The sequence below is a fragment of the Camelina sativa genome, chromosome 12, assembly GCF_030686135.1.
Source record: "Camelina sativa cultivar CO46 ecotype springtype chromosome 12, ASM3068613v1".
NCBI lineage: Eukaryota > Viridiplantae > Streptophyta > Magnoliopsida > Brassicales > Brassicaceae > Camelina > Camelina sativa.
Genome location: NC_141891.1, coordinates 4,456,051 through 4,481,795, shown reverse-complemented (window position 1 = coordinate 4,481,795; position 25,745 = coordinate 4,456,051). Strand labels below are relative to the sequence as shown.

At 39.4% G+C, this 25,745-nt stretch overlaps 7 protein-coding genes and 1 non-coding gene across 16 annotated transcripts; 3 read left to right on the top strand and 5 right to left on the bottom strand.

Annotated features, from left to right (window-relative positions):
• Positions 1-54: 54 nt before the first annotated feature.
• LOC104730177 (SUPPRESSOR-OF-WHITE-APRICOT/SURP RNA-binding domain containing protein 1) lies at positions 55-3,234 on the bottom strand. 4 transcript variants are annotated; one of them, XM_010449303.3, is made up of 4 exons: positions 2,770-3,234; positions 1,445-2,516; positions 999-1,270; positions 55-879 (listed from the first exon to the last, which is right to left on the bottom strand). In XM_010449303.3, the coding sequence occupies exons 2-4, from the start codon at positions 2,464-2,466 to the stop codon at positions 209-211; spliced, it is 1,965 nt and encodes a 654-aa protein (XP_010447605.1). In that variant the 5' UTR covers positions 2,467-2,516; positions 2,770-3,234; the 3' UTR covers positions 55-208. The 4 variants fall into 4 exon arrangements, with proteins under 4 accessions (XP_010447605.1, XP_010447604.1, XP_010447606.1 ...); XM_010449302.3 differs by having other exon boundaries at positions 2,752-3,058; XM_010449304.3 differs by having other exon boundaries at positions 1,445-2,510; positions 2,770-2,902.
• Positions 3,021-10,572, top strand: LOC104730175 (uncharacterized). Of its 2 annotated transcripts, none has more exons than XM_087478214.1 (22): positions 3,021-3,241; positions 3,441-4,487; positions 4,562-4,968; positions 5,180-5,819; positions 5,896-5,982; positions 6,147-6,193; positions 6,283-6,392; positions 6,509-6,609; positions 6,798-6,890; positions 7,164-7,250; positions 7,384-7,467; positions 7,985-8,053; positions 8,164-8,223; positions 8,315-8,386; positions 8,514-8,621; positions 8,709-8,785; positions 9,019-9,102; positions 9,264-9,375; positions 9,444-9,533; positions 9,765-9,830; positions 9,926-10,021; positions 10,229-10,572. In XM_087478214.1, exons 1-22 carry the CDS (start codon positions 3,155-3,157, stop codon positions 10,370-10,372), a joined length of 3,768 nt encoding a protein of 1,255 aa, XP_087334340.1. In that variant the 5' UTR covers positions 3,021-3,154; the 3' UTR covers positions 10,373-10,572. The 2 variants fall into 2 exon arrangements, with proteins under 2 accessions (XP_087334340.1, XP_087334341.1); XM_087478215.1 differs by having other exon boundaries at positions 3,100-3,241; positions 4,565-4,968.
• A 13-nt stretch (positions 10,573-10,585) lies between these two features.
• LOC104730176 (U-box domain-containing protein 35-like) lies at positions 10,586-14,309 on the bottom strand. Of its 3 annotated transcripts, none has more exons than XM_087478216.1 (10): positions 13,849-14,309; positions 13,651-13,754; positions 13,435-13,556; positions 13,143-13,345; positions 12,981-13,041; positions 12,605-12,902; positions 12,414-12,515; positions 11,901-12,329; positions 11,055-11,815; positions 10,586-10,964 (listed from the first exon to the last, which is right to left on the bottom strand). In XM_087478216.1, the coding sequence occupies exons 1-10, from the start codon at positions 14,054-14,056 to the stop codon at positions 10,955-10,957; spliced, it is 2,298 nt and encodes a 765-aa protein (XP_087334342.1). In that variant the 5' UTR covers positions 14,057-14,309; the 3' UTR covers positions 10,586-10,954. The 3 variants fall into 3 exon arrangements, with proteins under 3 accessions (XP_087334342.1, XP_087334343.1, XP_010447603.1); XM_087478217.1 differs by having other exon boundaries at positions 11,081-11,815; XM_010449301.2 differs by having other exon boundaries at positions 10,827-11,815; positions 13,849-14,249.
• A 190-nt stretch (positions 14,310-14,499) lies between these two features.
• On the bottom strand, positions 14,500-16,936 carry LOC104730173 (putative nucleoredoxin 3). Its single transcript, XM_010449295.3, has 4 exons — positions 16,551-16,936; positions 15,984-16,136; positions 15,412-15,891; positions 14,500-15,324 (listed from the first exon to the last, which is right to left on the bottom strand). The coding sequence occupies exons 2-4, from the start codon at positions 16,086-16,088 to the stop codon at positions 14,731-14,733; spliced, it is 1,179 nt and encodes a 392-aa protein (XP_010447597.1). The 5' UTR covers positions 16,089-16,136; positions 16,551-16,936; the 3' UTR covers positions 14,500-14,730.
• Positions 16,931-19,758, bottom strand: LOC104730172 (putative LRR receptor-like serine/threonine-protein kinase At4g31250). Its single transcript, XM_010449293.2, has 3 exons — positions 18,974-19,758; positions 18,007-18,687; positions 16,931-17,929 (listed from the first exon to the last, which is right to left on the bottom strand). The coding sequence occupies exons 1-3, from the start codon at positions 19,647-19,649 to the stop codon at positions 17,256-17,258; spliced, it is 2,031 nt and encodes a 676-aa protein (XP_010447595.1). The 5' UTR covers positions 19,650-19,758; the 3' UTR covers positions 16,931-17,255.
• Positions 19,759-20,344: 586 nt separating this feature from the next.
• Positions 20,345-20,417, top strand: TRNAR-ACG (transfer RNA arginine (anticodon ACG)). The gene has a single exon. It is a non-coding gene; the product is annotated as a tRNA-Arg (tRNA).
• Positions 20,418-20,493: 76 nt separating this feature from the next.
• Positions 20,494-22,257, bottom strand: LOC104730171 (uncharacterized). 3 transcript variants are annotated; one of them, XM_010449292.3, is made up of 3 exons: positions 22,121-22,257; positions 21,241-21,689; positions 20,494-21,036 (listed from the first exon to the last, which is right to left on the bottom strand). In XM_010449292.3, exons 2-3 carry the CDS (start codon positions 21,686-21,688, stop codon positions 20,600-20,602), a joined length of 885 nt encoding a protein of 294 aa, XP_010447594.1. In that variant the 5' UTR covers position 21,689; positions 22,121-22,257; the 3' UTR covers positions 20,494-20,599. The 3 variants fall into 3 exon arrangements, with proteins under 3 accessions (XP_010447594.1, XP_010447593.1, XP_010447592.1); XM_010449291.3 differs by having other exon boundaries at positions 21,241-21,705; positions 22,121-22,221; XM_010449290.3 differs by having other exon boundaries at positions 21,241-21,705; positions 21,990-22,126.
• Positions 22,258-22,848: 591 nt separating this feature from the next.
• LOC104730170 (gamma-glutamylcyclotransferase 2-2) lies at positions 22,849-25,680 on the top strand. The gene is made up of 9 exons (XM_010449289.3): positions 22,849-23,360; positions 23,962-24,074; positions 24,213-24,289; positions 24,408-24,464; positions 24,545-24,601; positions 24,692-24,732; positions 24,842-24,913; positions 25,015-25,094; positions 25,308-25,680. Exons 2-9 carry the CDS (start codon positions 23,966-23,968, stop codon positions 25,496-25,498), a joined length of 684 nt encoding a protein of 227 aa, XP_010447591.1. The 5' UTR covers positions 22,849-23,360; positions 23,962-23,965; the 3' UTR covers positions 25,499-25,680.
• Positions 25,681-25,745: the final 65 nt, after the last annotated feature.

Sequence of the window (25,745 nt, the reverse complement as noted above, 5' to 3'; positions counted from 1 at the left end):
CCGTTAATATAAAATTTCCAAGAGCTCTTATGTTTATCAAAAAGAGGGAATACGTTTAGAAAAACTTTTGTTTAGATAAATGGATGTGATGATAAGTCTATATTTCAAAGCTGAGAGAAGATCACATTTGCCACATTCAAAAAGGCTCGACTTTGTTACTCTAACAAGACTGAAGTAGCCATCATAAGATTAGAAATGGAACTGGATCTTATCTGGTTGTAGCTCTTGCACTCATGGATGTGTGATAATTGGTACTTCTGTGTTTTCTGTAAGATGTATAAACATCATCATACTGAGTTGGCTCGTTTGGATCAGCTGTTGCCCCAAGTCCCAATCTCCCTGAGCCACTCTTTTTATCGGTGCTTCCATCTGCGTATGTTCCCGTCTCAGGGTCCACCTGTAGATTGGGAGGTGGTGGAATGCAGGCACCTCCTTTCCGTTGTGGACTATCTCGCTCATAATTATCATAGTCGTCCTGTGATTCAGATCCCATGGGACCTTCGCTTGGGTTGACCTCTCCAATCTCTTTGAAGAACTTAGATACTCTCTCGAGTACTTCAGATTGAGGTGTATCAGATGGTGGTATGACAGTTGGGATATCAAGAGGGCTCAATGGAGAGTACGGCACACCACTACCTATCTGCATCTTTCTGACCATCCCAGGGATCAGACCAGGAGGAAAGAGAGGATATGGAGGCGGCTTCTCACCAGCAGGTGGTTGGGTTGGTGGAGGAACAGGAGCGTTAAGCGGCATGGAACCGGGAAAAGCACCAGTAGGCATCACATTTGGGATGAACTGCTGGGTTGCGACCGGATTAGTCAGATGCTCTAAATTCATTGTGCCAGGGACATTACTGTTTGGTGGCTGTTGCAGCATTCCTGCAAATGCATACAGATAAAAAGTTGTTGATGCATGGTCAAGTCTATGTCATATTCGTCTTACACATAGGTCGAGTTATATATATTTTTTTGTCTCATTCACGGAAGAGCGGGAGTACCTGGACGTTGTAAGGAGTTTGCTGCTATGATGGGCGAATGAGAAAAAGTATTTGCTGGTGGTCCAGTTTTCATCTCTTTCTCAAGGGAGGAGATGGTGTCTTGATCAAAAACCTCCTTAGAAGCCCAAAACTGCAAAATCTTCTCCAGACGAGACTGGTTTTCTTCCTTGTTCTGTGGAAAGTGGTAAATCCTCCCCAGCATGGAACCCAAAACAGGTCTAAAAGCAAGAGCTTCATTGTCAAACTCGTGCAAGTTTGTCCTCCGTTGCAAACTGTGTTTAAGGAAGCAAAACATTAGTGAAAAAAAGTTAAAAATATTAGGGTGGAAGCATCATAATGTTGCAACCTATCATAACATAACGCTAATAAGATAAACGAAAAACTACATCTATGCATAATTTCTCTTACATTATGTAAACAGCGATCAAGAAATTAAGTTTAGATACCTGTCGAAGAGAATGTCATTAGCTAGATAAACTATGTGCATCTGTCTATCAGAATCATCCATTGCAAAAACCCTGTCTCTTAGTGCCTCTGCTAAAGCTGGTGCAAAGGGAGATCTCTGCATGAACCAAATCTTAGCACTTTTGATAGACTCTTTTGTGCCATTAAGGTTGCCTAAGACGCCATTTAGTTCCATCGCAACATCAGTAGGGAGTGGACCAGAAAGACCTCGAAATCCATGAGTTGACTGATCAAAATCAGGGCGAGCATGGGGAGCAAAAGGATGAGGCTGCGGAACATGCTGTTGCACCTGGTGATGGTCATGGAATGATGGGAAAGGAGGTTGGCGGATTGGTGGAACTGCCAAAGCACCAGGCACATTGTTCATTGAAGGACTCATCATGGGATTTGGCGGATGATGATGTATCATATTCATAGGCATAGAAGATGACGGAAATGGAGGATCAAAGGGTCCTCCAGGAGGATGCATAGAGAGAAAGTGCTTATAACGGTAATAACCATGCCCTTCACCCCCAAACAAAAACGCATAATCAGGATTATCCTTTTGTCTATCTCGCATCATAGCCTCAAACTCCGGACCATTCTTAACCGAATACTCAACAAGCTTATCAATACGTTTTTGCAGCTCTGGATCAGCTGGTGGAGGATGAGGAGGAGGAGCTGAATCATACGGTCCAGGGAATGGTGGAGGAAGGTGATGTGAAGGTAAACGAGGAAGGAAAGCTTGAGGTTGCTGTTGACCAAACATCTGGGGATGAGGAGGATGAGGAAGAAGCTGCTGCTGCTGTTGATGCATAGGAGGATGTTGGTAAGGGAACTGCTGCATAGAAGGATGAGGAGGTATGAAACCAGAAGCGTTCACTGGTGGTGGATACTGTTGATGTTGCGGATGGAATCCAAATTGTGGTTGTTGTTGCTGTTGAAAGTTGGGTCCTTGTTGCTGCTGTTGCTGAGCATAAGGCAACCCAGAAGACGCAGCGTAATCATGCTGCCTTCGATCCATTACTTAACGTTGAACCACTTGTGTGTTCTATAGATTCAGCTATACTGTTCCTGAGAAGATTGCAAAAAGCAAAAGCATTCAAAATTAAGGTCATAAGAATCAAAGACAGCACAAGTTCTCAATGCATTCAAAACGAGAGAAGTAAACCTCCATTAGCGAATTAACGAGAAACATGGAACTACACACAGGGTGATTCAACAACAAAGCGACATCGTTTAAAGAATCTGACTACAGCTAAAATCGTAAACCTAACAGCACGAAATTGAAGAGAGCGAGATACAATACCTAATTCTATAAACTTACACAAAGAAGAACGCAGCTATCTGAGAAAAGAGTTGAATCGGATGGAGCAGAAGCTAAACTCTACCAGAAGAAGAAGAAGAAGAAGACGCTTGGATCCGGAATGTCTTAATTGGGCCACGAAGCCCGAATACTCGACCCGGAATCTATTTTGACTAAAGCAGTTGACCGACCCGAGATCCAATTAACCCTGATCCATACCCGACCCGAGATATTAAGCAGATAAACCCCAGAGAGAGACTGAGTAAACCCTTAAGAATCTCTCTCCGCCATTAAACAAAAAACTCTTTCTTTCTTCTTTCTTCTGCTCGATAATTTTATGAAAAGCTACGGAATCACTCTCCGCCGTACGATTTATTAAGTTTCTGGATCAAGCGGAGTATTCTCAATGCAGAGAACCATCTCTCTTGCCGCTGCTAAGTCTTCTTCTTCTTCTTCGACTTCGGCTCTATCCCTTCGTCCTCTCATGGCTAAGGTTTGTGTTTTCGATTCTTCCTCTAATGGGATACTGAATTGTTAGATTCTCGATTTCAATTTTTCTTCTTTATGGCTAGATTATTATATTTTCGTCCTTCTAGTATTGAAATGGAGTCAAATTTGTTTCTTTGAACTTCAATTTGTCGTTTATGTTATAACTCATGGAGATTACTTGTGTGTTGTTGTTGTTGTTGTAGTTGCAGTGCAGGGCGATTCAGAATTTCCCAGCTTCCTCTTCCTCTTCAATAGCTCGGGTCGATAGAGTATATCGAAATGTATCCCAGCTTCAGTTTAAAAGAGAAACTGCTAGTTGTCTTAAGTTAGCTTCTGCACTTCCTTCGCATCTAAGTCTTCTTGGTTCCCTTAGTTATGCAGCACACTGGAGCACTTCGACTTCTAGGTGCTTTGGAAATAGTTTCAGACCGTTTACGAGGAGATATTTTTCTCAAGTCCTTAATATTGGAACTAAGGATAGCGTTGTTGGTGGTGTTGAAAAGTTTGGTGAGAATAAAATAGGTTTCAAGAAGTTTAATAAGAAGTGGAAGAAGCATAAGGTTTTGGCTTCCACAAAAGCTGAAGTGGTGGCTTCTACTGAAACAGTTGCTGGAGATGTTAACAATGGCATCAAGGTGGAACTTTCAACTGTAGCTTCACCTGTTACCAATGGTAAGCAAGCCTCTACTGTCAAAACAAAACAGCGGCCAAAGATCAAGAAAGTCCAAGATAAATCTTCATCAACGGAATCGATTTTGGAGGCTGTCCCTGTAGAAGAGAGTTTGAAAAGTGGTTCCAAGCCAAGACATTCTGGTTCCAATGCACAAAAACAGGAGCAGGCTGGGAAATTTTCTTCTCAACTCCCCAATACTGGAACTAAGGATAACATTGTTGGTGTCGATGATAAGGCTGGTGGATCTAAATTAGGTTTCAAGAAATTTAATAAGACCCGAAAGAAGCTTAATGTCTTGGCTTCCTCGGAAGCTGAAGTGATGACTTCTACTGAAGCAGTTATTGGTGATGGTAGCAGTGGCACCAAGGTGGAACTATCTTCTGCAGCGTCACCTGCTAGCAGTGGTAATCAAGTCACTACTATCAAAACAAAACGGCCCCCTAAAAGCAAGAAAGCCGAAGATAAATCTTCTTCAGTTGTACCAGTTTTGGAGGCGTTCTCTCTTGAAGAGAGTCCGAAAAGTGTTCTCAAGCCAAAACATTCTGGTTCTGGAAATCGAAAGTCGTCATCTGCTACGGTATTAATATTTAATATTTTTAGTAACATAATAGTCTTACCCTTGCTTAGTTTACCTAACAGTACAGTTCTCAGAAGGAGGTGGCAAAAAATCCCACTGTGGCGGAGCCCAAAATTCCTGCTCCATCAAATTCCAAGTCGAAAAAACCGCATTTGAAGCCAACAAAAGCAAGCAATGCACCTAAACAGAAGCTGGTCCCTCAACAAATGAAGAACTCTATAGAGCATCGAGGTCAAAATGCATCTAAACCGCTTTATCCGCCAAGTGGAAAATCTGTTATTGTCGTTGAGTCAGTCACAAAAGCAAAGATTATTCAGGGTTATCTTGGTGACATGTATGAGGTTTTGCCAAGTTATGGTCATATCAGGGACCTGGCCGCAAGGTCTGGTTCAGTGAGGCCAGATGATGATTTTAGCATGGTTTGGGAAGTTCCATCTTCTGCCTGGACTCATATTAAGAGCATAAAAGTGGCATTAAATGGGTACGATTTCTTGCTATTTCACTACTTTATAAATTCACTGTTACTGTTAACGTCTATTCCATAGTTTTAGAATAATTTCCGGGTGTGACATTGTGCTGTCTAGCTATTGAGATTTGTGACTGGTTCAAGCTTCAGATGATATGAACTACTTCTGTGCTATGGTTTTTCTTATTGTGCTTCTCTATCTCATTTTGTTTACCTTATTCCTCAGAGCTGAAAATTTGATTCTTGCGTCGGATCCAGATCGTGAAGGAGAGGCAATTGCCTGGCACATCATAGAGATGTTGCAGCAGCAGGGTGCCTTAGATGAAAGTATGACAGTAGCAAGGGTTGTTTTCCATGAAATAACTGAGTCAGCAATAAAAAGTGCACTTCAGTCCCCACGAGAAATTGACGGGGACTTAGTACATGCTTATCTTGCACGGCGTGCTCTTGATTATCTTATCGGATTTAATATTTCACCAGTACTTTGGAGGAAACTACCAGGTTGCCCGTCAGCTGGGCGAGTCCAGTCCGCTGCTTTGGCTCTTGTATGTGATAGAGAAAGTGAAATTGACGGATTTAAGCCTCAGGAGTACTGGAGTGTAGGAATCAAAGTGCAAGGGAAAGATAATTCAGCCACATTTTCAGCTCACTTAACCAGTTTAGATTCAAAAAGGTTAAATCAGCTTTCTATCAGCTCTGAAGCCAATGCACAGGACATTGAGCAAAGGATCAGATCTGAAGGTTTTCTAGTGAAGGGCACTAAAAAAAGCACTACACGGAAAAATCCACCAACTCCGTACATAACATCAACCCTTCAGCAGGATGCTGCTAATAAATTGCATTTTTCAACAGGAAATACCATGAGAGTTGAGAAACTGAAACCTTTTACTTTTTCGTTTACTTCTCATTGACTGCATATTCTGATAATAAAGTACACTGCAGCTCGCTCAAAAACTATATGAGGGCGTCCAACTGTCTGATGGTAAATCAACTGGTCTTATAACATACATGCGGACGGATGGTTTACATGTGGGTGGTCTCTTTAATTGTGTATTTTCTGCTATGGGCATTCTTTTTGTTTTGATTTTCAAGAATTGGCTTTCTGACTGATTCATCTTGCTATCTGTTACAACTTCACTTTAATTTTCCCTGATTTGTGTGTTCCGTTTTTCATTTGTTTCTGTTCCCATCAGATAGCTGATGAAGCTATCAAAGATATACAGTCCTTGGTGACAGAAAGGTAAGGCATATAAATGCATCTGTGAAGTTATGCTTCGTTAGTCAGTGTGACTCGAGAAAACTGTAGCAACTATTACTTACTATCTGCAGGTATGGGAAGAATTATACATCAGATAGTCCTCGTAAATATTTCAAAAAGGTTAAGAACGCTCAGGAGGCCCATGAAGCTATTAGACCTACCGATATACGTAGATTACCGTGTAAGTAAATAATTTACCATGCTTCCGTAAGATTTGTGGATTTACATTAGTCATCATCAATAATTTACCATATGATTTACTGTCGTAACTCTCAATATTTTTCTATGCATTTCCAGCAATGATTGCTAGCCTGCTTGATGCTGATTCTCTAAAATTATATACCTTGATATGGTCACGAGCTGTAGCATGTCAGATGGAGCCTGCTTCCATTGCGCAGGTATATATGTGCTACTTTTCACTTCAAATCATGCGTATAGTGTCAAGTAGGTTCTTACTGAGAAAAAGAAAGGAAAAATGAGAGTATTTAACTGTGTTTTCCCATCTACCGGTATTGATTAATGAGAATTTAATATTTTGAAATCCAACATATATCTCCAATTATTTCCTGATTCTTTTCTTTGGCAGATACAACTTGATATTGGAAATTCCTCTGAATCCATTATCTTCAGATCATCATGCTCAAAAGTCGAATTCCTTGGATACCAGGCAGTTTACGAGGTACAACCTATCTCATATTATCGTTGATTACCCGGCAGTTATATCATTAGATGGGTTTATAATGTTTCACATGTGCTGATGATTCCGTAGATTTGGCTTTAGGAGCAATTCTTCGTAAAAACGTTCCTTCTTATCGCTGTGATTGTTTGTTTTGACAGAGCTTTTGCCTATTGTGGATTTTTATATTGTTTGATATCAGCTAATGCTTGATGCTTCTTCTCTTTGGATATGTGCTAAAGTTGTTTTTTGTTGTTTCTCCTGGTGATATTGTAGGATCCTGAAGCTAAAGCAATCAAAAATAAAGATGAGGATCAGAATAGAGAGCGTGAAGAAACTTTTGAAACTCTCAGTTTGTTAAAGGTATACCATTTATAATAACACAACCTTGTTTTTTCAGCTGTGCTTTGTACCGTGGTTTCATTTTCTTTCTGGCTTTAATTTTCTCTTTCATTAGAAATACTGGACATTTATTTGGTGTTCCTCCTCTTGTTAGGATGGGGATCTGCTACATATTGGTGAAGTGGAGCTCAAGCAGCACCATACACAGCACCCACAACGCTATTCTGAGGGGTCTCTGGTATAGCACTCCCATTTCCTTTGTGTCAAAAGTTTTTAAGATCCAGTTCTACAGTTTGTTAATCATTAGTGTAGGTTCTTTTGGAATTAGCGGTCATGGTGATTTAGTTTCTATAGTCAAAGAGGAAAGGACATGATTAGGAAGATGAGAAGAGGACACTGACACAATTTTGTTTCCAAAGATGATCTGTCCTTTTGCCTTGTTTCTTTATAAAAATCTAACTTAATTTTCTTAAGTTCAAGACTCAACTAATCAGGAGACGTGTAAGGAAATCTGACACTTCACATTTTAGTCTTTATTAGCTCATTCCCGGTTCAACTAAATTGCTTTCACTTAAGCTTCCAAACAATGCTTTCGTTATTCTTGAAGTTAAGCATTGATCTTAAACAGTCCAAATGATAAGGAGTTTCTTTTTGTATGAGTGCTGAATCTGGTTGTTGTGCAGACATGAGGCTGAGATTTTTTTACTGCCTCCAGGTTTCACGATACATAATTTGTATGTTTTAATGTATTTCAGATTAAAAAGCTCGAGGAGCTCGGGATAGGTAGACCCTCGACGTATGCATCTATATTTAGGGTTTTACAGGTATGTGCTCGTATTGAACGAGTGCTTCTTTCTCTTGCTGAATGTTAAGATGTTCTCCCTTTCATGTGAGGCATAGACTGGCAGCATTTTGACTTTTATTTTTTTTACAGGAGAGGAAATACCTAACAATAAAGAGTAGAGCCCTGTATCCGGAATTCCGTGGGAGGATGGTATTTTCCTAAAAAAAATGATCTCACTAATTGATGATTTGGATATCAACCATCACAACGTAACTTTCTAACCTCTGAATAATCTTTCCAGGTTTCAGCTTTTCTTAGCAACTACTTCACTGAGATCACAGACTGTAGTTTTACTGCTGATATGGAGACTGAGGTGGGTATTTAGTTTATTCTTCACTTGACTCTCTGTTAACTATAGCAGTTTCTACATTTGCATAGTTATTTTCCAATATTGCAAAATGAGATACTCAATTTTTCCTTGTGAATTATTTTCCTTTCAGCTTGATAACGTTTCTGGTGGTGTAACTGAATGGAAAGGTCTCCTAAGAGACTACTGGACACGATTCAGTGCGTATTGTAAACGTGTTGAAAATGTCCAACGCCCACAGGTACCTTCTTACAAGAATGAACTCTGGAAGTCTTACTTTCCTTCTACACTTCTCTCGTTAGTTTATTACATTATCATACATTTACAGGTGGAGAAAATGTTGGAAAAAAAATATGAGGACTTTCTGTTTTCTTTCCTTCCTGGTCCCAGTAGGACATGCCCAAGGTCTGCATACCATTTTTACCTGCTACTTAATCAAAGTTAGAAATGCTAATCAATTTCAGGATAGAGCTTCTGATTCAGAATTTGAAGAAACCCATGCTTTCATATAAGGCTGCCCATGCTAAATATATTTTCTCGTTAGTGATATACAGAGGAGGCCTAAATAAGACGCAAAGTTCCATCTTAGTATAAATGAGTGTATGTTGACCCTTATTGGGTTTCTTTCCATGTTTCAGTTGTATGGAAGGCACCTTAAGTTTCAAAGTAAGTAAGTTTGGTACGGGGTATTTCATCGGTTGTGATCATTACCCTTCATGCAAGTAAGTCGCAGGCTGTTGAGTCTCTAACTTTTTTTACACCTGAGATGCTTACTTATGTATTCTCTCTCCATCATATTTTACCTGTTAAGTTTTTCTTTGAATTTTTTATCTATCTATATTATTTACACGGTCACTGATATAATTGGAGCTTTCATATACAGGTTCGTTGCTAAAACGCTTTATGGAGAGGATGAAGATGAAGATGATCCTCCAAAGAGTACCTGCGTAGAAGAGCCCAAATTGCTGGGTCTTCATCCCAATACCAGTGAAAAGGTCTCGCTGTTCTGACTCTTTCAATTTTTCTTAAAAATTTAATTTACTGAATCCATTTCCTTGTTCAGGTTATTTTGAAATGTGGCCCCTATGGGCATTATGTACAGCTCGGTGAAGATAAAAAAGGGCACTTACCAAAACGAGCAAATGCATCCCATGTATGTTGGAGTTTTATCAGTTTAAATTATCGGTTAAAATTATATATATGTTGGAGTTTTTATCAGATAAAACAGGGCACTTACCAAAACGAGCAAATGCAGCCCATGTTTCTCTTCTTACATAAATGGAGCCATATTGATTACACGTCCAGTGCGCATATGTGTTCCATTTATGTCCTGGTTAATGCTTACCTTTTTTAACTGATATTTCTCCTGCAACCTTATTTTCAGATTAAGGATTTAGACTCCATTACGCTTGAAAATGCTCTTGAATTATTACGCTATCCTCTGACACTGGTAAGACTAATATAAAGGTTAAAATTATTGCATTTCTAGCTGGGCTATTTCAACATTTTGAAGTGCTGACGACTTGGTGTGTGATTTTTGACCAGGGAACCCACCCTGACGATGGACAGCTTGTGCAGTTGAGGCTTAGTAAATCAGGTTTTACTGTTAAACATCGCCGCACGATGGCTACTGTTCCAAAGGTATAGTTGTTTACTGTTGTATGATACCTTCTTAGAGTATGATATAGGTAGAATAAGAGATTAAGAGGAGTATTTATTAGGAGATGTTGGTGCTATATTGATATGGATATAAGGTATCCACAATATGCTAGGATCTATTGTTTTTCTATGTTATGAAATGAGTTAAAGCTTTGTCATTTTCATTGAGGATAACTTGGTACTTCGCAGAACGTGGAACCAGGTGATGTTACTTTAGAGAAAGCAATAAAGCTCTTGAATGGCAAAAATGCAAGAAAGAGTGGCAGACCACTTAATAAGAGTATCCCGTCTGACGAAGAGAAAGGAGATGAAGAAGTTGTGGAAGCGATCTAATCTAATCCACAGCGTGCCGCATGCGAATAAACAATTGGTTCGTGAGCTTTACATGGATGGAGAAGAGCATTAGCTTTGACGAAGACTATTTTATTCTTTTGGGTAATCAGAGTAATAATGGTAACAGAAAAGATTGGACATTGATGTAAAATCATTACACATATATTAATGATATAAAAGTATCCATTCGTTTATGATTATGGAAGTTTGGTATTTTGTGTTATAGAAGTTGGCTTTTATATTAGAGAAGTTGCAGGAAAAAAAAAGTTTCATCATTGAATTTCCTCAATCCTGAGCTAGATGGTAAGTTAACTATAATCATTTGTACAATCTAAACATTTTCTACGAGGGAAAGACACTAGTATATTATACAGTGAGCATGCAAATTTACTTGGGCGTTTTATTAGCATGTATACCTTTTAAGGTTAGGTGTAACTTCAGGTGGACACATGGATTACTGATTGCAATTGACACATGGATTACTGCAATATTGAATCCTCTTTTCTTGTGCAGATCAGTATGTCAGTCACAACAAAACGTGAGACTTCGGGGGTTACCGAGGCCTGGTGACAGAAGCACCATTCATCTATTCCTGCAAACGGATATTGGAGAAGAAGGCGAGTTTGAGTAAATGGATTCGAGTTTGGAATGCATATCTTATTATTGGTTTATCAGTTCTCACAACTTGGGGGAAGAAGTTTGACTAACGGTGGGGGTTGGTCCGGGGCTGTTAATGACTACTGCAGACTGGGTTGATTCTTCAGCAAGCACTCGTAATCTGTTGAGCTCTGGCAAGATAACTTTGGAAAGATCAGGTCTGTCTTTACGCCTTATCTCTGCGCATTTGAGAGCCAACTTGGCAAACTCTGTCGTGTCTTCAAGAGGCCAATCAGACACAGCAGGATCGAGCAAATCTTTTAAATTCCCTTTCTCGAGGGCTCTTTCGACATAATGAGTTAGACCCATAGGTGGTTTTGCTGTTATTAACTGCAGAAACATAATGCCTAGCGAGTAAATATCAGATTTCACACCCAGCATACCCGTCTGCTGATACTCTGGGTCGATATAGCAAAACGTGCCAGCAGTTGATGTCATGCGGTATTGTGTCACGGTGTTTGCGACAGATGCAGGGACCAGCCTAGCCAAGCCAACATCAGCAACCTTGCTGACAAAGTTGCGGTCTAGTAAGATATTTGCTGGTTTGAGATCACGGTGAACCAGTGGTTCTGGTTTAGTCTGGTGGAGGAACAACAGTACAGTGCCGATCTCTGCTGCAATTCTGAATCTTGTTTGCCAAGAGAGGGCCGGGCTGTCTCCTTGTCTGAAAAGACGGTCTTCTAAACTCCCATTAGCCATGAACTCATACACTAAGCATCCACATTCGGGGCATGCTCCAAGCAGAAGAACCATGTTAGGGTGCCTCATGCTGCTTAACACTTCAACCTGTGTTTAATTGATAAAGAGCACTTGATTAAAGTCAGATACCAAGAATGAGCCTGAGGGGTTAAAAAATTTTCAGAGACTTCACCTCTTGCTGAAACTGTGACCTGCCTTGAGCTGCATCTGGGCGCAAAGCTTTCACAGCCACAGGTGTGTGATCCAGATAGCACTTGTAGACAGGTCCATAACCGCCTTCTCCGATCTTGTACTTGTCATCAAAGAACTCGGTTGCATCTTCAATCTCCTCGATGGAGTACTTTCTGTATCTGACTTCTGATTTTGCTAAAGCATTCACGGCTTTTGTTCTTGCCTCTGATTCCTTGAGAGCTTTCATTTCTGCATTGACTCTCTTTCGGGACTCGATCTCAGCAATCCTCTGAGCTGCTTCAGCAGCTTCCATTGCTGCTTTGGACTTTGCTTTTTCCTTCTCGGCAATGGCTAATGCAGCTTCCTCTGCAATCTTTGCCTCTTCGAATTTCCGTTCTTCTTCTAACTTCCAGCGTTGAAGCTCTGTTGCCTGCAGGTTCAACAATTCGCTTTTGAATCCTTATTGTAGGAACTGAGAAACTAAAATGATGCAACACTACTCAAACTATTATACCTTATGTTTTGCTGTGAGAGCTTCCTTGCAAGCTGTACTGTACATTTCCATTGTTTGTTTCAGCTCCAGTTTAAGCCTCCTCATCTCAGCCTCTACATCATCCTGGTTACAAATCTCAGCCATAAAACCTCTTGCATCTAGCAGTTCCTAGTAAGTAACCCGAAAAAAAGAGATTCATAGATTAGTCTTACCACTCCTTGTGAAGCCGATGAAAAACTTTCATTCTCAAATGAGCCTGTTGAGAAAGCATTTGGTGAGCTTATATCCATTGACCTCCGTCCAATTGTCATCGACTCAAAGCTACCATAGTCTACGTCTGAGAAATTTGATAGCCTTGGAGGAGTGCGGTTTGGATCCTGATTGTCATACAAAGAAAGAGAGGTGCGCTCAATGCTTGGTCTTCCAGAGCTGTTGAAGGATAGGTCAGAATCCAGGATTGATAGGTCTCCATATGATCTCCCATTCAAGCCTCGTCTAGTGTATGGTGGCCTGTTTCAACCAAGAACTTTCATCGTCTAAGTCATGATTCCCTGAGCGTGTCAAATGAAAAACAAGAGTGATATGCACCTGGAGGAATCTGATTGATCGTCAAGGGATCTGCGATGCGACTCAAATGACTGTCTCTCAGCTACCGGATACCAAAATATATTAATAAAGTCAGAAAATTTTCAGTATTAGTGAAAGTGAAAGTGAAAGAAACGCTTAAAAAAGCTTATTTTGTTTGTAAACCTCTTGTGTTAGTTGGTGCAGGCAACGGTGGATGTGGCTTTAAGCTAGCCTGTTGAAGCTGCATGCGTAATGGAGAAACAGAGGGCGCAGCACGAGAAGCTGTTTTCTTTGTTGAAAGCTTTCCTTTGGTTATAACATAAACCGTGCAAAAATCAGGTGCAGTCTTCGTGATGGTTCCTGGAATATCCAAAGGTTTGTTGAACCTGCAGAGTCAATAAGACCCAAGTTTTGACATCTGATCCACCATTTCTGGTCAAAAGATTTCACAGCAAAGAGAATAGATTAAACACACCTGAGAAAGCCACCTTTTGAGGAGGAACCAACCACCAACACCTCAATGACGACCTGATTTGCATATTCGACTAAAGCTTTCGCCACATCTGATTCCTCCAATAACACATCTTTGCATTGTATCTGAACAAGTTCCATTTCAAGAAAGCACATAATAAGAGACAGAGCGGAGTTAAATTTGTCTCTTGTCTTATATTACATAAGATTAGAGACTCACATCTTTACGTGAACAGAGGCAACGAAAGGGAAGGAACAACTGTTTATAAGAGCCTTCTGGTTCCCCACACACCAATGAGGAATCACCATTTGTTTGGCTCATTTCTGAAAGAGACAAACCCATCAGTTACCGAGAAAGGAAACAAGACACATAAAAGAAGCATAAGGAACCAGAAACAGAGAAGATATAGGTTTTTACTAGCAGAGTTTGAGTTAATAGAAGGGTTTGAAGATAAAGAGGAACCCCGGGGCTTGACATGTACGAGGACGACGGTTTGGCCTTTCTGCAACAAATTATCAACAGCCCATTTCAGAGCAGTTTGGCTGTTTTTGTCTCTGTCGATAGCCACAGCAACCACTCCATCAGTGCCAAATCCTCCGTCTCTGTCCCTCCTGTTCTTCGCCATCCTAATCGAAGAGCACTACTCAGAGAGATGTCAATGGACAAAATATATGGGTCTGTTTTCTTTAAGTTGTTGGGTGTTGTCTCCTTTCTAAGAAGATCCGTTTGATTGTTCTTGGTCTGTAATATTGGTAGGAAGGGAAAGGGGAATGAAGATGAGAGAGAGAGAGAGGTTTCTATAAAAATCCATTGACTCTGCTTCTCTCTCTCTCTTTCTCTCTGTTTTGAGTGCCTCTCCTTCTTCCTCGCCTCTCTTTACTCACATTTCACGTCAAATATGTTATATAGTTTACCCACAAACAGCTTCTTTTCTTTGCACGCAACAATCTAGAAGATGTTACTAAAAAGTTAGATTACATGCAAATGAAAATTATATAATTTGACTTTTGTTTGAAAAATTAAGACTTTATTTTTCAATCTATACTAATGTAAATATAGATATTACTATTGTCAAAAAACGGAATAAATTGTACAAAAAGAACATACAATTACAAATAATATTGATTCTAGTAAATTCCTAACTCTGTTTTTGAGTTTTGCTTGACAACAACAACAACAAAAATGAAGAAGATAGTAGGTGGTGTCTATTGACTTTCAGAACATATCAAATCTTCTTTGTGTTTACTAATATTACAAACTATAAGTCATTCAGACAAATCTCGACGACTATCTCTTTTGCTAAACCAACGATGCTTCTTGTTCTTCCACGCATGTAGGATGAAGATCATAATCACAAGCATCGCAAGAAAACGCCCAAAACCTACCTTGCTCCTTACAGAAATCACACACATACGCTTTCGCCATATCCAGCTTTAGCTCATGTTCATGCTTCTTATCTTTCACTTTCTTTGGAAACGAATCACCTTCTTTCTTCAAAGAATCTTTTAACTCAAGAATCCTTGATTCTGTGAACGGAAAACTCCTGGATCCATACAACGATACCATCTCTCTCGCGTTTGTGGTCACCGTTTTCTCTTCCGGTCCTATGATGACCAATGCAGGTATGAGTTTGATGTTGAAGATTCTACAAAGATCTTGTCTTGTTCTGTCCTCATAAGGTATTGCAAGCCATGGCATGTTGGTCATGTTGATGTTAAACTCTCTCGAGTCTCTGTCTGTTGAAATTAAGATGACTTCAAAGGAGCCTTTTTCTGTGGTCGCAAGCTCATTGTACACATCTATGAGCTGAGAAGTGAAAGATCGAAAAGGCGGACACCAGTGTGCACCAAAGTACAACCCTATGGTCTTGCCCACAAGTTTAGAAACTAGCACCTGCATAATATTCAAAGACATACATAATCATATTGGATCATTTTGATCAGACCAGACATTTGAAGTCTACAAGTCAGTTTTTCTTACCTTACTTCCATTTCTGGAAACAACGTAATTTCGGGACTCGTGTGTAAGGAGTTTCTCCAACTGTCCTCCAACGCGTTTGGAGTCATCGATGGCTTTGAGTTCTTCTTTTCTCTTTTTAGTAAAAGGAAATGCCTCAGGACCATAGTCTTCTACTAGACCAATTACATCCTCAGCGACTAAGATATCATCTGAATATAGAGGAACCAGTGACGGGATACGAGAAATTCTGTACTTGTCCCTTAATTTGTTGAGTACACTTAAATTGAAAGGAACTGCGAGCCATGGCATGCACCAGAAGTGTTCATAGAATAAAGTCATATCATGATCAAATGAGACAAAGATGATCTCGAGTTCTTCTCCTCGATTCTGAAGATTTTCGTAGAGTTTTACCAGCTCTGGAGTGAAGTCCTTGCAAGGCCTGCACCAGTTTGCAGAGAAGAAGAGACAAATCGTCTTCCCATGAAGATACTCCAACGGCACCTGATTGAAATGATCTTTTAGTTTAGTATGAAGGACCAGACCAATATATCAAAATATATTACGATTTAATAACGAGAGAGCATAAGCGGTACCTCTCCACTATGCGACAAAAGGAACTCAATCCCTTCAGTTGCTAGTATAGAGTAAAGATCATCACTTTCAGGAAACCTAACTTTGTAATCAGTTGATACTGCCATTTAAACTGCAACACCACTATGCTCTTTATACTGCTTCTGCTCAGAAATCTAAACCAATACGAGAATCATCAAGAACAGGTCCCTTGGCCTTATTGTAGGAGTACATGTTATCAAAAACGGCTCAAGCAAATTCCAACTCGAAAAGCTTCTAAAGAAATGAGCATGTGCGTTGTAATTAAGTAATACTCGTGAAGACTGAGATGTTCTACACAGCTCTACAGTTAAACCTGAGTTATTTTTTTCTGGATTACAAAACCCTAAAGTCCATCATCATGAACATATGAGATGATCAAACATACAGTTATATCAAGACGAGTTTCAAACATTAGAAACCCAGAAACAAAAGTTGGAAGGAACATACAACTGAAAACAAAAACTGAAACACAGACTATTTATAACAGGTTTTACAGACTATGAACTATATCAGACGACCACCTGTTGAACAAACGAAACTCAACATACCTGATACCAGAGAGATCGTGGTATAACCTTTGATACGAGGAAAACTAAACAGAAAGTAATTTCAATACAGAGTAGATTGTAACAAGATTTCTACGCAGATCTTTTTCCTCTCGGTTGATTAAGCTTGTAAATTCCAAGAAAAGGGGATAAAGAAAAAATGGGGACAAGGAAATATAGATAGAAAATAAAATAAAAAAGATATAAACTTTATTAAGGTCTCTATCAAACGAACTAGCAAAAGTAAATCAAAATATCCTCAAAAGAATATACCATCTACAAGGTTACCCAATATCTAAAGCAACAAGCATGTGAAAACCATTAATTTTATATTCTTGCTTATCTCTACACTGCATCAGAAAGTGGACAAGTTGAAGAAGAAATGGACTAAAAGACATTCTTTTGCGTCTGGATGATAACAAAATAGGTGCACGAATATAATATTCACAAAATGGGAAAAAAGAGCTGAAAACAAATCAACAAAAGAACAAAAGCTTGAAGCTTACAGCTTACTTAACTCATCAATCATATCTGATAAAACTATGAAAACAAAAAAAGAATTGAATGCGAATAACCCTGGCAATAAATAAAAAAAGAAGGGGTAATTGTCTTTACCTACAAACAAAGACACATACTTTGCTCAACAAATATCAAGAAAACAAGAATTAGATGAAGAAGAAGACTAGTTGCCTTTTCAGTTTGAAGCTGTTACATGAGCGGGAACTCCCCAGTCATAGCTCTTGAAGAACGATGATCACCTTCACTAGCAGTAACGTATGAAGATCGAACACTCTCTTGACCTCCACTTGCATCTCTATCAACCTCTTCTATTCGATCAACAGCCTCGTGAATCTCAATCCTCTTCTCAATATCCCAATCACAACATCTCAACCCAATCTTGAGCAGCTTCAACATTTGTGCTTCATGTTCTTTCCCTGCTTTCATCTCCTTATCAAACACATCAGCTGTCCACTCCGTTCTCGCTACAGACTCAACCCAAGCAGCTAACTCATCATCAGCACCTTTCCCTTGCCTGAGATAATTCGCAGGAAACTTCCCTGTCAGAATCTCAAGAATCAAGATTCCAAGGCTCCACACATCAGACCTCCTCGAAGTCCGATCCTGCTGAGTGAACTCAGGTGCTTTGTAAGCCACCATGAACTGCTGTGACTGATCCCTATTCACCACCGGCACAAGTGCGTAATCCGTTAAGAGAGGCTCGAAGTTATGGTCAAGCAACACATTGGATGATTTGAGATGGCCATGAGGAAGATTCAGATCAGGAAACACTCTATAGAGATAAGCCAACCCTCTTGTAACTCCTCTTACAATCTTAAACCGAATCGGCCAATCCAAAACCACTTGATCTGGTGTTCGATTAGCTGCAAAACAAATCAATCATCAGATGAAAGATGAACAAACAACCAAACAAAACAGAGTAAAGTTTCAATTTTTATACCATGGAGGAGATTAGCGAGGCTTCCATTAGGAATGTAATTAGTAACGAGAAGCTTCTCTTCTTTCCTATAATAGAAAGATACCAAAGGAAGAAGATTAGGGTGAGACAATCTTCCAATCTTCTTCATATGATCGTAAAACTCCTCTCTCCCGATATTACTCATAAACCTAAACCGTTTCACAACCACCGCACGTCCACTCGATAAAGCCGCCTTATACGACGATCCAAATCCGCCGCTTCCGAGAACCTCCGCCGACGCTCGGAGCATATCCTGAAGCGTGAACTTCTCTTGATCATTCCTGACGAAATGTAGCTTCCGTTGATCTCCTCCTCTCTTGTCTTCTTCCGCAGACTGAGTTCCGACTGATAACGCTCCTGATGTTGCTGTTGAATCTCGCTGCACAGCTTCGTTGGCTAGCTTCCTGTAGACTTTGGAGTCCTGAGAGCTCTTCTCACTGTATTGTTGCTCGGTTTGTCCGTAGACTGGGGGGTGAACGTGGACGTGGCCGTGGCTTTGGTCTTGGTTTTTGCCTTGACGGCGGCTGAGAATGCAAACGGAACAGAAAACAGTAATGAGGACGATGACGGCGAGGACGGTGAGGGCAAGGAGAAACACGGTGAAGAACGGCGGACGAGTGTATCTGCACGGAAGCAAAGGCGCTCCACACAGCCCCTTGTTTCCTGTTTTTTAGGACGTCATTTTTGTTAATTTAATAAAATCATTTTTTTAAGGACGTCAAAAGAAGCAATAATTCCATATTGTAACCTTTTTACATGCAAAACTAAACGTGCTCACTACTCACAAAAGACTCCAAACAAAACCAATCAGTTCAAAATCTCCCATGGATTGTGATAATTAGATTAAGTTACTTCTTAAATTAATTAGGCTTAAAAAATCATCGCCGTGAAAGATGATCATGTTAATTAATCAAAGAAAAAGTAACACAGAAATGAAGATGATGATCACCTGAGAAGAATGTAGGATTCATGAGGCCGAGAGTAAACGGAATCCGACCTTCTAATCGATTATTAGCAACGTTAACGGTAGCGAGATTCTTCTGTTTAAACGCCGGTAGTTTCCCGGTGAACATGTTGTTCTCAAGATTCAGCTCAGTAAGCTTCGGCAATTTCCCTAACGACTTGGGAACCTCACCGGAAAACATGTTTCCTTCAAGATGAACCTTCACCAAAGACTTCATTCCATCGAACAAATCACCGTCTACCTCGCCAGAGAACCGGTTATGCGCGAGGTAAAGATGCACAAGCGAGACAAGTCCATTGAGTCCACGTGGCATCTTTCCTTCGAAATGGTTACGCATAAAGCTGACGCTCCTGAGACCACGTATTGACCCGAGAGCCTGTACGTCAAGCTCCCCGGAGAGGCTCATGTTCTCGAGACGGATAGCGAAAACTGAGCCGTTCGAACACATCACTCCTTTCCATTTAGAGTTGCTTCCTTTTGCTCCGGAGCAAGGTGGTTCGCTGGAGTCCCATCTGCCGAGTGCTGTGGCGTTGACGAGAGATGACTTGAACTTCAAAAGAGCATCAGCGTCACCCTCACCGGATGTAGTAGTAACGGCGAAGCAGCAGACGGCGATTAATAGCAGAGAGTATACGGTCGAGAACTTGTCATCACGGGTCATTTCTATGAAAAATATCGAAATTTTGGGGTTTGAGAAGAAGTGTTAAGATTTATATGTCCGAAACTGTTTCATTGGATTGGTAAAATGAGATGAGTTTTTTTGCCGGAAGAAGGATGGAAGGACGGCTGATGGTGAAATGACAGCAAAGGTCAAGCACACAATCGTTTTCGCCTACAACGTGGAACCAAGTACGCCTGTGTAAGCTTTTCCATGGTGTTCACTCATACGATTTTGTACTAATATTATGATATTATCTAACTTGATTACGTGTGTTTCGTATGCCCGTGTATTTGACTTTTGTACTAGATTTATAAATTCAAATTCTTGAATTAAATTACTTGTTTTTTTTGTAATAAATGTTTTAATAATATAACATGGAAGTGTTGTCAAAAAAAACATTGTACAAATTTTATGAAATTCAAATATATTGCCATTCCACATTATTTATTGAGCTAATATCACTAGTTGATAATTTTTCTATTAAGTAGTCTAAAATATTGTTATATATATACACTCAATCCAAAAAATAGTGTACTTTAATGGATTTTCTTTAAGATACATAAACTATATCCATATATATATGCATGGCTTCAAAATTCATGCAATTTTGTTTTGGTTTATTAATTTGTTTTGAAATGGTTCCAACTAGAACAAAACTGTATAAAAAACTCATTCCTAGTCCCTAAGCATATCAAGACTCCATGGCCCAATGGATAAGGCGCTGGTCTACGAAACCAGAGACTCTGGGTTCGATCCCCAGTGGAGTCGATGAAATTTTTTTACTCTAATTTCTGCCAGATTATAGTACAGTACCAGCGTTTTCATTCACTACAACACTGCCAGATTTATAGTACCAGCTTTTTCATTTACTCCAAACTATATTACGAGTAGATCAGCTCCAAATAGGCAAATGCCTTAACATTTTTACAGCTGAATGTTATTCACTTGGATTAAACTTCACGGAGCCTACCAAGGGTTTTAACAATTTCACTCAGACAAGCAATAAGCTCGTCTCCTTGCTGTTTCACATACTTCAACTTGTCCTTGATACTAATATCATCCCCTGTTTCATTGTCCTTTGCTAGATTCCTCCCGACTATCGCATGTATCAAGTCGATTTTATAACTAAGCTTCGCTTCCGTCACTTCTACATCCTCTTCTATGTTCATTGGTTCCTCCTCTTCTTCATCTGTTGATATTTCTTCCGCCGGCTTCTTCTTCTTCTCCTCCATGGTTTTGTTCTGATGGGGATGCGCTGCTTTTGTAGGTTTCTGTTGAGTGTATTCCTGGACTCTGTATCTCCGTGGCTCTTGTATCTTTGTCTTCTGTGGCGGGATCTCCTTGGTAACCGTTGCTCGCTGTCTTGATCTTTTTGATCCTACATAAGCTGAGTTTCACAGCCAAAGTGATTCCGAGGGGTTAGCAAAGAGTGTCTGTGATGACTGATCCGTGTAACATCAAATGCAGCAGTTCACATTTATGCACCTCTATTTACCATAAAGATAGTGACTGACTACAAATGAAGTCTGTCTATGTGCTATTTGTTCTTAATAATTTATAAAAAAGGCAAGAGAAGAATAGTGTGATGTACCTGCAGTGATATCAACAACATCATCCTCTTCCGGATCACTATCAGACTCAGTTCCAGCTTTGTCATCTTGGATCATCACAACAGCACTGACAGCTTCAAAAATCTCGTTATCCACAGTCCCCGGGAGATTCAGTAACTTCCTCTTCTCAACACTAAGAGACCAATAAGAACGAGCACTGCCTTGGTACCGTGATTCCCACTGCTTGATCAGATTGTAATCAGACAACAAAGAATCCCATTTCCTCCTGCATTGGTTGAGAGTTCTGCGTACATCCAAAGCGTTACAGTTCTCTGAGATCATCGTCCATTTCTGGAAGCTGGACAAAGCATTAGAACAATCTGATTCAACAGCAGCAATCTCATTCACGAGTATCAGACACTCTTTGACTGTCCAGTCTGGAGCAACTTGAGACCTCAATCTCCGTGAACCTGAAGTTCCTTCATCCATCCTATAACAAAAGCTCACTGCAAATTTGGTTGGTTAACCTTGTAAATATATATAATCATTCAGCTACACACATTTAACTACAACAAAAAATTGTAATTTGAAACATTAAACACTCTTTGCCAAATTGAACAATGACCAAAATTATTTATATAGTAGTGAAACTAGATCGGACCTTAAACAAATAAACAATGTGAATTCACGTCAATTCAGGAACTAAACACATACAAAATCCCCAAAATTGCAGCTAGATTTTTTATCAACATTGAAGAATAAAACAAACTTGAGTGAGATTTGAGCATACGAAATCTGACACGAAATTCGAAACAAGAATCCAGATGCATACGAGGATTACTCAAAACTGGCCAAAGAATGAGTATCAAAAATAAAAAAATTCAACAGAGAGAGAGATGATTTGAGAGTTTGAGCAATTACCAGATCGTCGGAAACTGACACGTCGACGGCAGTAGAAGACGACGAACAGAGTTCGATGATATCTGAATTAAGTGAAGCCGATGCAAAATATCATGTTGTATCTTGTCAACAGGCCCAAATATTTTTATTTTGATTTTTCGGCCCAAACTATATATTATCAATTTTGACTTCGGCCCAAACTATGATGATAGTCATATTGTTTGACGGAGAAAGTCAACACAAGAACCTCTGCAGTGTTCAGAGGGTTTCACCTGGAAGATAATTTGATCCATATCTGACAATTTCCGTTTGAAAGATATTTTAGAATTTGCCTCCTCGGAATCTGTTAAATGGCGTGATTTGCGAACAAACAGTCATGAAAAGATGTTTAATAAATTAGTTATTTAGTCTAAGCCCCAAACATATTATAGTATTTGTTTTATGTATAGTGACGTTGGTAATATTAATGTATGTATATGCCTTTGTGTAACAAATACATTTTCACACTTTGTTCCCTCAACGATCAAGTTTCTACAAAATACGTTTAAAATTAGCTTAGAAATTTTTTAAATTTTTAATCAATTTTGTCTTCAAACTGTTGACTTATAATGTTTAGAAATTAATTAGCATCCAAAATTATCTCTTTGGCTTCATAATGTTTTTCCTTTTCGTTTCGATTTATATTAGGAATTTTTTTTTTTGTAGATTTTGTATACTAGTAATGAGTTTCCAAAACAAAAAAAAAAATCAATTTCAGTAGAATTAGATTCCCTTATTTAGAGGATAATTATTTTTTTTGTTTGGGGAAAGGCCAGAAACAAGCGTCTTCACCGGCCAGTCACGTGACGAATGGAAAACGGAACAGACAAAAAAGTCTGAAGAACTAAAAAAAAAACATGCGTGGCATGAACATTACATACGGTTCGGTCTCTCCATCTCTCTTTCTATAAATGCTCTTCTTCCCACACATCGCCTCCTCCTCCTCCTCCTCATTAGAATACATATCTAGGGAAGCAGTAGAGAGGAAGAGTCTCAGAGAGAGAGAAGGAAGGAGAAAGGAGCTGAGTGGTCTCATTACCATTACCAGCTCCGTACGAACCTGAATACGACGTCGTTCCTTCGACCTTTTCTCTGTAATCTCTCTTCCTCCTCCTCCCACGAGTTTCTCAGCTTTTCTCGGATTATCTAGTCTAACTAAAAGAGGAGATCTTTGTCTCACGGTGGGATTGATTTCTCTCTTCACGCCAGATCGTGCTCCAGGGTAAAAAGTTTTGATTTTTATTCTTTATTCCGCATTTTGGTTTAGGTAGCTTCTGTTGCCATCTTCTCTGTGTGGTGTTTATGTTTATTGATTGAAATCCAAGGAAATGTTCTTACTGTTCTGTTTTGATTATATGATTATTGCACCAAATCTGAATAGACAAAAAGTCAATCCCTTTTTCCCCTTCTTTCTATAATTTGGGAACACATGTTTACTAACTGGGTTTTGTCTTTGTTCCAAATGTTTGGTGATTCATGTCTTTCTTTTACGGTTTCACCTGCAATAGAAAACTGAAATCTCATAAGCTTGCATAGAAAAATTCCATCTCTTTGCAAATTGAAAGACAAAAAATAATAAAACATTTGGGTCTTTGGTTTTTCTGAGCTGTCCTGAAGAGAACAAACTGAGCTTATCTATTGACGTTTAAAGATGATTTAACACTTGGAACACTGGTCCATTGTGATTTGTCTTAATTGTTTGCTTCACATGTGTTTTTAGCACCTATCTTGTCTTTACATGTTGGTCCTTTTTTCTCTGGCATTTACCTCCACAAAATCTTGATTTGTGTCTTAATCTTATATTTTGTCCTTATTAACTGCAGAAAAATGGTGATGTGGGTATTTGGCTATGGCTCTCTTGTGTGGAACCCAGGATTTCACTACGATGAGAAAGTGTTAGGTTTCATCAAGGGATATAAACGTGTCTTTGATCTTGGTAGTTACTATTTCTTTTGTTGAGATGAGATAACAATTTTGTCCCCTTGCTTATATAATTGAATTATCTCTTCTTCCCATTATTGAAGATTGACTGATTAATTGATTAATTCTCCTGTGTTTTAATTTGGCTTGATAGCTTGCATTGATCATAGAGGTACACCTGAACACCCTGCAAGAACTTGCACACTCGAGAAAGCTGAAGAAGCCATATGCGTAAGTAGCAATCCTTACGTGTATATGATTTAAGAATCTTAGAGTCTGTTCTTGAGGCTTGCTTAGTTACTCATACATTCTTCTTTTCTTACCAACAATCCAATATTTTTCTTGACAGTGGGGTGCTGCATTCTGTGTCCGCGGTGGCCCAGAAAAAGAACGTCTGGCTATGGAGGTATGTTTTGGCGTCTAAAAACTAGATCGCATGATGTTATCATTGTTCAGGTCTTTGTGCTGATCTCATTCTATTTTCAGTACTTGGAACGTAGAGAGTGTGAATATGATCTCAAGACATGTGTAGACTTTTACAAGGTGAGTCACGACATGCCTGAATCTATTGAATAAGCCTATTCTCTTATGCTACTAATTGACCTGAATATTTTCTTCTCTTAACTTACACAGGAAGATGATCCCCTGAAGCCAGCTGTAACTGGAGTGATAGTGTAAGTTACTTAGAGGCTGTTCTCACATCCATAGCGCAGTATCTTTTACATTTCTTCTACAAGTCTTTGTGTTGTCATTCATCATGGATGCATTTTTTGCAATCTTCAGATTCACGTCTACTCCAGACAAGGTCTCCAACAAGTATTACCTTGGGCCTGCGCCATTAGAAGACATGGCAAGGTAAACACTTATCATAGCTTCCAGACCAACTTCTTCTGTTGTACAATTTATTTGCCAGATTCTTGTCCTCACATTAGCATGTTGATTTTTGTATACATTAGACAAATTGCGACAGCCAATGGACCATGTGGTAACAACAGAGATTATCTCTTCCTGCTAGAGAAGGCAATGCACGACATTGGTTAGTCCAACTCCCTTTGTCTTCCACAACAAGATTAATAATAATTAAGGGCTCGGGGTGTGCATTTGCACAGTTTTTTTTATGTCTTTACGTGAATTGAACATTGATAATCACTTTTAGTCTGCTCAACCCTTGTAGTCTCTTACGAGTCAAAGTCTAAAGAGAGACATTGTTTTTGATACCTTGAGACATTTTTTTGTTGTTCTTAAACAGGGCATGAGGAGGATTATGTAATAGAGCTGGCAAACGAGGTGAGGAAGGTTCTTGCAGAGTCCTCAACGAAGAAGGTGTCACCGGTGAAGGAATCAATAGCGAGCCGTGTAGCTAACAAGTCAAAGAACAATGTCCCCACGGCTCATCAGATACTTCCTCATCATCCAGAAGCTGTTGCCACTACAATATAACTCATTGTCGTTTTCTTCTTAATTGGCTTTAGAGACGAGTGAAATCAGGTCGTTTGTTTTCCGAGCAGAGAGAGGTGTTTTAGTCTTTTTGTGTGTTTGGAACTCTGTTGCCTTGTGTGTTGTCCTAACGAGTATACTTTGTGCACCTTTTGAAGAAAATAAGAATATGTTAAAAACAAAAAGATTGAACCAAATATAAGTCACATTTCAACAAAACAGAATACAAAAACCTTTTTTCATATAGAAA

Bases quoted from the DNA above. Each gene is read 5' to 3' on its own strand.
- LOC104730177 (XM_010449303.3), bottom strand. From the start codon at position 2,466: ATGGATCGAAGGCAGCATGATTACGCTGCGTCTTCTGGGTTGCCTTAT. The intron at 1,271-1,444 runs GTATCTAAACTT...CCTTAAACACAG, and splicing joins AATGACATTCTCTTCGACAG to TTTGCAACGGAGGACAAACT. The intron at 880-998 runs GTACTCCCGCTC...ATGCATTTGCAG, and splicing joins AAACTCCTTACAACGTCCAG to GAATGCTGCAACAGCCACCA.
- LOC104730175 (XM_087478214.1), top strand. From the start codon at position 3,155: ATGCAGAGAACCATCTCTCTTGCCGCTGCTAAGTCTTCTTCTTCTTCT. The intron at 5,983-6,146 runs GTGGGTGGTCTC...TGTTCCCATCAG, and splicing joins TGCGGACGGATGGTTTACAT to ATAGCTGATGAAGCTATCAA. The intron at 7,251-7,383 runs GTATACCATTTA...TCCTCTTGTTAG, and splicing joins AAACTCTCAGTTTGTTAAAG to GATGGGGATCTGCTACATAT.
- LOC104730176 (XM_087478216.1), bottom strand. From the start codon at position 14,056: ATGGCGAAGAACAGGAGGGACAGAGACGGAGGATTTGGCACTGATGGA. The intron at 13,557-13,650 runs GTGAGTCTCTAA...GAACTTGTTCAG, and splicing joins GCCTCTGTTCACGTAAAGAT to ATACAATGCAAAGATGTGTT. The intron at 13,346-13,434 runs GTGTGTTTAATC...TTGACTCTGCAG, and splicing joins TCAAAAGGTGGCTTTCTCAG to GTTCAACAAACCTTTGGATA.
- LOC104730173 (XM_010449295.3), bottom strand. From the start codon at position 16,088: ATGGCAGTATCAACTGATTACAAAGTTAGGTTTCCTGAAAGTGATGAT. The intron at 15,892-15,983 runs GTACCGCTTATG...CATTTCAATCAG, and splicing joins TTTTGTCGCATAGTGGAGAG to GTGCCGTTGGAGTATCTTCA. The intron at 15,325-15,411 runs GTAAGAAAAACT...AATATTATGCAG, and splicing joins TTTCCAGAAATGGAAGTAAG to GTGCTAGTTTCTAAACTTGT.
- LOC104730172 (XM_010449293.2), bottom strand. From the start codon at position 19,649: ATGACCCGTGATGACAAGTTCTCGACCGTATACTCTCTGCTATTAATC. The intron at 18,688-18,973 runs GTGATCATCATC...CCTAAAAAACAG, and splicing joins GAATCCTACATTCTTCTCAG to GAAACAAGGGGCTGTGTGGA. The intron at 17,930-18,006 runs GTATAAAAATTG...TTTGTTTTGCAG, and splicing joins CCTCGCTAATCTCCTCCATG to CTAATCGAACACCAGATCAA.
- LOC104730171 (XM_010449290.3), bottom strand. From the start codon at position 22,029: ATGCATCTGGATTCTTGTTTCGAATTTCGTGTCAGATTTC. The intron at 21,706-21,989 runs GTATGCTCAAAT...CCAAATTTGCAG, and splicing joins CGAATTTCGTGTCAGATTTC to TGAGCTTTTGTTATAGGATG. The intron at 21,037-21,240 runs GTACATCACACT...TGTGAAACTCAG, and splicing joins TGTTGTTGATATCACTGCAG to CTTATGTAGGATCAAAAAGA.
- LOC104730170 (XM_010449289.3), top strand. From the start codon at position 23,966: ATGGTGATGTGGGTATTTGGCTATGGCTCTCTTGTGTGGAACCCAGGA. The intron at 24,290-24,407 runs GTAAGTAGCAAT...TTTTCTTGACAG, and splicing joins AAGCTGAAGAAGCCATATGC to TGGGGTGCTGCATTCTGTGT. The intron at 25,095-25,307 runs GTTAGTCCAACT...GTTCTTAAACAG, and splicing joins GAAGGCAATGCACGACATTG to GGCATGAGGAGGATTATGTA.